The sequence below is a fragment of the Podarcis cretensis genome (genome assembly GCF_951804945.1).
Source record: "Podarcis cretensis genome assembly, chromosome: 12".
NCBI classification, from domain to species: domain Eukaryota; kingdom Metazoa; phylum Chordata; class Lepidosauria; order Squamata; family Lacertidae; genus Podarcis; species Podarcis cretensis.
In genome coordinates, this window is record NC_137181.1 from 8,161,570 (window position 1) to 8,170,591 (window position 9,022).

Sequence of the window (9,022 nt, forward strand, 5' to 3'; positions counted from 1 at the left end):
AGTAATTTGCGCCCCCTAACCCTGGATTTGCGCCCCCTAACCCTACCCCTAACCCTAACCCCCAGATGTTGCGCCCGGTGCGGCCGGCCCCCCTGCACTCCCCACGCTATGCCACTGTGTAGAGATAGCAGTATTGAATCAGTAGCTCATGGGCTTCTAGCTTGCATTCTTTATAAAGATTTGAGGAGTGGAGTTATTACCCCTCCATTAATACCCATATGTGGTCACTCAACCATTGCTACTTACTTCTGGCAGAAGTATTCTAATTGCCCCTGCTAAAATATTTGCAGTTTTTGCTGTCACCTGATTATCTTGATCAGGTGACAGCAAAAACTGCATTTTTTTTAGCAGGGGCAATTAGAATAATATCTATTATTTGATTATTGATGTAAACCTCTAGAGCAGGCATAGGCAAACTCGGCACCCCAGATGTTTTGGGACTACAACTCCTATCATCCCTAGCTAACAGGACCAGTGGTTAGGAATGATGGGAATTGTAGTCTCAAAACATCTGGAGGGCTGAGTTTGCCTATGCCTGCTGTAGAATGTATTTTGTATTGCTAAGTTTTCACCTCTGTCTTCAGTACGTTGTATTTTATTTTATTGCTGTGGCTAGTGGCTGGTGTAAATAAAGATTCTTCTGAAAGGGAAAAGCTGTCTCTTAGCTGAGGAATCCCAGAACACCAGAGGTTTTTTTTTATGACGACTCTGGGGAAGCCGTGCTCCCTTGGAAACCAGACCACACATCTTTAATAGCTCTTGTCAGCTCCTCCAACTGTTTTCTGGAGGACACAGCATCCCTTGGCATCGCGACCAGCACGGTCTTTACCTTCTTTTTTGCTGTGTGGGCCAGTTCTACAGCGGTGGTTTCGGAGAGAATGAGCAAGCTTCCCTTTTAGAGACTGACTCTGAGCTGTTTCAGGTTAATGGGGGTGGCAGGAGGGAAGGGGAGGGGAGGGAAATTGATTTGAATCACATTTAAAGGCAAACCTATCTAAATTGTCACTTTTGGGGGGGGGAATACACAAACCAAAACACAGCCATCCTTCGCTAATTATTATTATTATTATTATTATTATTATTATTATTATTATTATTATTTTATTTATACCCCGCCCTTCCCAGCCAAGACTGGGCTCAGGGCAGCTAACACCAGTTATACAAACAATTGATTAAAATACAACTTAAAAAACAAATACAACATTAAAATGCAGCCTCATTTCAGTAGAAACTCAAATCAAAAACTTCTTGGGGGATGAAAATGTCAAGCCTTCACCAGACTGGTCCTACGTGGGCTAGAAAAAGCCAGGGAAGTCCCCAAATAGGAGTTCCATCACAGAAGGAGAAAGGAAAAAAAGAAAGAGGGGGAGGGAATCAATTCAGGCTTCACCGAATTTTTCAATGCAACCCCCACCCCCGGCAAGTAATATGTACAAAGGTGAATGTGCTGGGGGAGAGCAGGCATAACAAATGCACAGAACAGGGGAAATGTCAGGGGAAATTGCTTTGCAAAAAATGAATTGCACGCAGTAGATAATCAGGAAAGATCTGGACTAAAATGCTTGTGAATTTTCACAGGGACTTAAAACGGAATGTTGTAAATTGATGTGGGGCTATGGAGAACTGAAGACAGGGGAAAGGAGAAACCAAAGTTTTGCCCGTCCCTAACTACAGTTCCCATCAGCCCCTGCCAGCATGGTCAATGGTCAAGGGTGATGGGAGTTGAAGTCCAGCTGACAGATTCACCCCGCCCTACACGGCAGCTCAGCCTGTCATTTCAGCGGGGTCTGCTTCAAAGTAAGCAGGCTTTCATGTTTAGGGCAGCAGTGTAGTGTAGTGGTTAGAGCATTGGACTAGGACCTAGCCTACCTCACAAGGTGTTGTGGGGATTCAGCGAGGAGGGGGCTCAAGGTGAGATATAAACTGGATTGGGGCCCAGCGGAGATATGACGCTACAATTTTTTAACCTATGTTGTGGTCCCAAGCTGTTGTTTGGGTGTTGAAAAGACTTGTAGGATCCAACTCCTAGGGGCTGAGGTCCTTTCACCGCCACCCCCCAAAAGATGGCCATTGCCATTCAAATAGTGTGTGTGCATCACATCATGGGATCGATTATGTGGGGTGAGGTTTACCTGCCCCCCCATATTTTAGTCAAGTCGACACCCCTGTAAAGTCCTTCACCAGCATCAGAGGTCTTGATGAGAGTTTAGGGCTTATTATTATTATTATTATTATTATTATTTATACCCCACCCTTCCCAGTTCAGGAAACCGGGCTCAGGGCGGCTAACAACAAATTTAAAACACTTAATTGATGCTACAAAAAAAACCCCAGCATAAAATACGGTATAAACCATAAATAACAATAAAATCAAAAATCAACTTAGGGGGGAAATCCATCCAATAAACATTAGATGATCACCAGGGCTAGCTGGCTAAATTAGTCCCACTTGGGCCAGTGAGGAGACCAGGAGAGAACCAGCTGTGGGATCCCAGAGTGGGTAATCTTCGCAAAAAAGGGAGGGGGAGGGAAGGAAGGGGAATAAAAGATCAGGCCAGGTTCAAATTGAAAGCCAGGTGGAATAGTTCTGTTTTACAGGCCCTGCGGAAGGAAGTTAAATCCTGCAGGGCCCTGGTCTCATGGGACAGAGCGTTCCACCAGGTCGGAGCCATCACTGAGAAGGCCCTGGCTCTGCTGGAGGATAATCTAACTTCCTTAGGGCCCGGGACCTCTAAACTATGATTATTCATGGACTTCTCTGCGGGCCATACCAGGAAAGACATTCCCATAAGTACAAGGGCCCTAAGCCACAAAGAGCTTGATGAAGAAGATCTCTCAGCCACAGCTGATAAGGCCTTAGAGCTCACCCCTCATTGTGCCCACAGCAAAAGAATTATCAATGAAGATTAATTTCCTCCTGAGGATAAAAGCCTGTGCAATTCTGAGGAAAGCAAAACAAGTGTTGATAAGACCAGAAGCTTTTCTGATCTCACCAGTATGGCTCACTGCAGGCTGTGGCTCTGTGGTTTGCAAGCAGAAGGTTCTGGGTTCAGTTCCTGGTATTTCAAGGTGGGGCTGGGTGGGGGCTCCCCATCTTAAATCCCAGAGAGCTCCTGCCAGCCAGTGTAGACTCTACTGAGCTGACTCATTATAACATAGCTTCCTATGTTCCTGGGCGTTGGCTAGAACTCTTTCTGATTCATCGTGGGCATTTGTGGTTACCTTCTACTGAGTCAGGCGGTCGTTCCGCTAATTTATTTGCTGATATACTTATACAATTTGCTGGCCGGACCTTTGTTTTTCCAGCTTGGCTTGCAACCCAAGAGAAAACTACTTTTAGAAAACTGACAAAAAAGCATGGATAAAAGCAGCAGATGGATAAAAATTCTAGGTGTTGCCTGTTCTAGCCGACAGGTGGATGTTTCTCAGGGTCTCACTGCACTTCACATTCATTGTGTGGAAGCAATTAATGTGCCTTTTTATTTTTAAAAAAGTAGACGAGGATGGGGAAGAAATTCAGTTTGGTACTTAAATTCGCACTTTCCAAAAGCAACGGCCAAAATGAGACTCAGCTATCCGAAATTTTCCCTTCTCTGAATTTTGCAATGCAGTTCCGCCAACAACAACAAAACGTGCAAGTAAATGCACTTATTGGAGAGACACAATCGTGAAGATGCGTGTATTTGGTGAAAATCACATACAAAAATGCATTAAATTTAGGGGGGGGGTGCAAAAATGTGTAGATTAGGAGGAACGCTCACTAAAACACTGGCAAATTTCCATGAGCGCTTTGGTTTCGTTTTGAACAAAGAACAAAGCAATATAGAAAAGTGGTAAACCAAACTCAAGGCTAGGAACAACGAATGGAACTGAAATTAATATTATGATTGTCATTGTTGTCATTTGCATTTATATCCCGCCTTTCTCTCTAAGGACCTCAGGGGGGTGTCCATACTTAGTTGTAGCCCATCGACATCCCCTAGCCTTGCTGTACGCCTCCTACGAGGGACAGGCTCCTTCCACACACCCTCGCCACAATTTTCTGACAGCCCTCCCTCGAAACCTATGAGCCCGTCTGCAGTAGCCGCAGAGAAGGAGGGGGCTTGTTTAAGGCAGAGTAAATGTTTAAAAGGTCTGGAGCAGTAATAATAATAATAATAATTTTTATTTATACCCCGCCCTCCCCAGCCAAGGCTGGGCTCAGGGCAGCTAACAAGCAATAATAAAAACAAGTTGAATGAAGTACTGCTCCGCTGGTGCGCTGGATGGAAGCCAGCTGGTGGGAGGGAGGCGGCTGGGGCGACCAGACGCTGCAATTTTCTGAAGAGCTCTCTAAGGCTCCAAAGGGCATGTTTAAGTGGAGTTGGGCGATACTCTCTGTAGGTCTCTCTCTCTCTCTCTTTTAACACACAACATTCCAAGGCAAGCTGCAACTTAGTGAAAGGTGGCTGAGTGACTAGGGAGAGGGTCTTTAACCCTCCCCCTTGTCCCTTTTCAGCTTAAGATTCCCCCCTCCTCTAGCTGCTTTTTGGCCCTCGGTGGAGATGCAGACAACATACTATGACTCTAAAGGTAAAGGGACCCCTAACCATTAGGTCCAGTCGTGGATGACTCTGGGGTTGCGGCGCTCATCTCGCTTTATTGGCCAAGGGAGCCGGCGTACAGCTTCCAGGTCATGTGGCCAGCATGACTAAGCTGCTTCTGGCGAACCAGAGCAGCGCACGGAAACGCCGTTTACCTTCCCGCCAGACTGGTACCTATTTATCTACTTGCACTTTGACATGCTTTCGAATTGCTAGGTTGGCAGGAGCTGGGACCGAGCAACGGGAGCTCACCCCGTTGTGGGGATTCAAACCGCCGACCTTCTGATCAGCAAGTTCTACGCTCTGTGGTTTAACCCACAGCACCACCCGCGTCCCAGTTTGCTATGACTCTGGGCCTCTGGAAAAAGCAGCTTTGGGACATGGGCAGGACCCCCTCCTTCTTTCAGCCCCCCCCCCGTGGTGGTTGAATGCTGCCTTCCACCCCACACCTCCCACAAGTATTAATGGAAGAAGCAGCTCTTAATTCTCTGGGTTTCTGGTCCTAGAACAGTCTCTCCCCCAGCCTGGTGCACTCAGATCGACATTGGACTACAACTCCCATGGTCCTTGTCCATTGACCACAGGAGTTGTGGTCCAATATCAATCTGAGTCTGTCCATTGACCATGCTGGCTGGGGGGTGTCCAACAACAGCGGAGGATGCCAAATTGGAGATGGCTGTCCCCGAATGCAGGGTGGGTATAGGAACCTATGACCCTACAGATATTGTTGGACTGTAACTTCCAACAGTCCCAGCCAGCATGGTCAACGGTCAGGGATGATGGGAGTTGTAGTCCGGCAACATCTAGAGGGCATCGGTTTCCCTGTTCTAGGAGATGAGCCCTATCTACTTTGAGAGATGGGTCAGCTCTCAAGAGACAACTGTAGCAATTATCCCTTCTGGTAGAGCACGACCAGTCAGATTGCCTCCAACAAATGCCAGTGTTCCTATGGTTCTACTTCAGTCAGCAAAGAGCAGAAAATACCTGGGCTCAGTGCTCAAATCCCTCTACAGGTGTGGAGTACAGGTATTATGTAGGATGTACCCCATGTACCCCAGGACCAAACCCACTGCTTCCTCCAGTGCCAGCAAAACTGGAGTGCCAGCAAAACTGGAAGCAAACCAGAGAGAAGCATGCTCAGAGGAGCCTCAAGGTTTGCAAAAGGGCAGGTGATCTTTTAAAGAATAAAATGAAAACATGGAAAGAGGCCAACTCCCCCCCCCGCAACAAAAGCAAAGCTAATGAAGATTCGACACGCTCGGGGATCACCAAAAGTCAAGAACTGCTGAGTTGGGAAAGAGCGACGGGAAGCCAAGAAAGTAGAGTGAATTGGCTTTAGCCCCTAACAATGGAAAGGCATGACTGGGACACTGATTAGGAGCAGTCCTGTTAGGGGTTAAGGATGTACTGCAACTTTCTGTTGCAGCTCCCACTTGTGGAAACTTGGCAGCATAGGACGAGAGGAACCAGCCACTGTTGTTACTGTTCTGGGTAAGGAAAGGGGTGCCTTTGGCAGAATTCTCCCTTCAGTGCCACTCTTAAAGATACTTCAGCCCACTCGAACTCGACACTGGACAGCCCTACAATGGCTTTGGTGACTCTCAATACCTCCAACGTAGTAAGCAACCAGAGAAAGGGATAAGAAATACACAGTTGCTGACGATTACAATATATGCATGTGGCGGCAAAGGTTAGGGTTGAATCCTTCACTCTCCAGGAATTAGTGCTTTTCGCCAGTAAATGCATTCGGTCAAAGCCCACGCGAAGCAATGCCTAAGGGGTTTTAGCCAGACTGAAACAAGCAGGTGTCTCCCAGTTCCTGTGATTTTCAGAATAGCAGCTGCCAGGCAGAAAATCAACAGGTGTGGTTCCCCCCCCCCCCCGGAATGAAATGCTGAGATGGGGAATTGGTTACCACCAGCAGCTGAAGTTTCTACCGGCCAGGAAGCTATTTCCAAGAAAAACTACGGAAATCCTGAACACCTGTAATATGGTCTTCACGGGGAACTCTCATTTTACATCCATCCCATCTGCCACTCCTGTTACATTTGTCTCCATAGCGTGTGTGTGTGTGTGTGTGTGTGTGTGTGTGTGTGAGAGAGAGAGAGAGAGAGAGAGAGAGAGAGTCTTAATGGGATTGTCAACTTTCTTCTGGCAGGGCTGCATGGCCATTCACAGCTGTGTATGGAAATTCCCACCCAGTGTGACCAGCCACAGAGACAGCCAGCACAACTGCCAAGCTTGGAACCTTCCTGTAAAAGAGAGAACTTGTCAGCTGCCTCTCCCCAGATGCCTTCGTTCTGCAAAACCCATTCGCCTCCCTTTGCATCTAGCCAGAACGCGGGGCACCTGCTGAACCCTGTCCTGTTGCAGAGTGGGTAGAAGCGAAAGGGCCCTGCTGGACCAATGAAAATAAAAGCTGGCCACCTTCTGGCACATCTGCGACCTTTGCCACCTTACGACTCCAACATCCCTGGAAAGAGACCCAGCAACCTCCACACCCTTTTAACAAGTGGCTCTGGAAACCAGTGGCCAAACATCTGGCCTTTTGAGGCTATTGGTTTTCTTGAGGGTTTGTTTTTTTTGCCAGTTTTTAAAATTGATTTCTCATCATTTTTTAACAAACTGTGACCAAATTAGTACAAATTTTATGCAATTTTAAAAGCTGACTTCCCACCCACCCCCTGGTTGATCCTTCTATTTTTCCTCCTTCCTTTGCTGTTCCTAAGTACAATAAGATCTCCAACTTTCATTTCAAAACTCCATCCCTTCTCCCTACACATCACCTGTTCAGTTATCAATTTCTGCTATGTCTTTATAACCTGCCCCCCAAAGCAGCTGAGTAGAGCAAATCTCCTTTTGTGGTTTTCTGGAGCCTTAACCCACAGACAGGTACAGGTACAGAGGAGGAGGAGCAGAGAAGGAAGTCTGGGATGTGCTCGCCTTACCGCATTGAGCCCCAATGAGTTGTCCGACAGCCCAGACGTGATCCCGGAAAGGATGGCTGTGGCCACGACTGCCCCCAAGCACTGGGCGATAATGTACATGACGGCCCTCAAGATGCTGATTTGGCAGCTGAGCAGGAGGCCCAGAGTCACGGCCGGGTTCAGGTGACAGCCACTGATGTGTCCCACGCTTTGGGCCATGGTGGCGATAGAGATCCCGAAAGCCAGGGAGACTTTCACGTTGTCTTGGACCCGCGGCACGGTGTCGTTGGCGCTGGGGATGGGGAAGTTGATGCCCAGCGCCGCGCCGATGCTGATGAAGATGAAGAGGCTCATGGCAAAGAACTCAGCCACCACCGCCCTCCAGAACTTCTTCTTCTTGAATTCGCTGGCCATCTCTGCCCTGTTCCTTCTTGCCTTCTCGCTCGCAGGCTTCCTTGCTGAAGAGAGAGGAGTCTGAGGGAGGAAGAGAGTGCTCCGGTTATTTATAGGGCTTTGGGTGGTCTGTAGGAGGGAAAGGGGTGTTGTACAAAGGGAGGAAAGGAACATTGACAATTGATGCTGCCTCTGGTACGGATGCAAGGCACCACGAGTTGCCTGCCAATTTGTTTCTTCCCCCCTCCCTCCTTCCTCCACCGGCTTCCCCCGCCCAGGCAACTTCTCTGCCTTCCTTCACAAACTCTGCTGTGCTCTTGTTCCCAAGTGCTTTTTAAAGGCATTCTCACTGCAAGAGCCGTTGGGAGGGTTTGTCTGCAGAGCTGCTAAGATCTTCGCTGTGCTCTCCAGATAGCGAGGGAGGCAGGAGGCAGACCTGAGCGAAAGCTCTTACCAGGCTTTTGAATCTCTCTCCTCTTCCATCCCTCTTTCCCTGCCTTTCTCTCTGAACTAACTGGGTCTCCTTACATGCTCAGGGGCTATTTATTCTCCCCTTTGGTGAACAAGGAGGGACAGCAAATTGAATACTAAAAAGAAAAGTTTGATTGCTGCAATAAAAGGGAGTGGAAAAATCCATTTCATATTTTCCACCTGTTATCAACTATAGGAGTCCATTGCGCTCTATGGGGACTGAGCTCTTTCTAAAATTTGGGTTATGCAATTTCCAAGGTAAGTGGTTTTACTTATGCTAAAGAGCTGCTAACAGACATGGCAGTGCCTGCTTGGTTTATTCAAAAAAGGTTGTTACGAATAGCTTCTGATCCCAACTAGGGATGGAAGCATCTGCAAATTTTGACCCCCTCCGTTTCTCATTTTCCCAGCCTTAAATTCAGTTCTGCACCAAGTTTGGATATGTTGTTGCTCTTGTTGTTGCATGTATATCTCACCTGTTTTTCCAAGGTGGCTCTCCTGCCTCATTTAATCCCCACAACAACCCTTTAAGGTAGGTTAGACTGAGGGGTGGTGTCTGACCGAAGGTCACCCAATGAGTTTTATGGTTGAGTCCTGGTCTCCCAGATACACACAGACACGTTTCAAAATCCTCATGAAAATTCACCA

The 9,022-nt window shown here is 47.6% G+C and overlaps 1 protein-coding gene across 1 annotated transcript in view; it reads right to left on the reverse strand.

Annotated features, from left to right (window-relative positions):
• AQP1 (aquaporin 1 (Colton blood group)) overlaps nucleotides 1-8,100 on the reverse strand; it is a 33,587-nt gene extending 25,487 nt beyond the window's left edge. The window contains exons 1-2 of the mRNA XM_079947055.1: nucleotides 8,082-8,100; nucleotides 7,532-7,984 (exon numbers count right to left, since the gene is read on the reverse strand). Coding sequence (XP_079803181.1) covers nucleotides 7,532-7,924 — 393 coding nt within the window. The 5' untranslated portion in view covers nucleotides 7,925-7,984; nucleotides 8,082-8,100. The remainder of the gene's footprint in view (nucleotides 1-7,531; nucleotides 7,985-8,081) is intronic.
• Nucleotides 8,101-9,022: the final 922 nt, after the last annotated feature.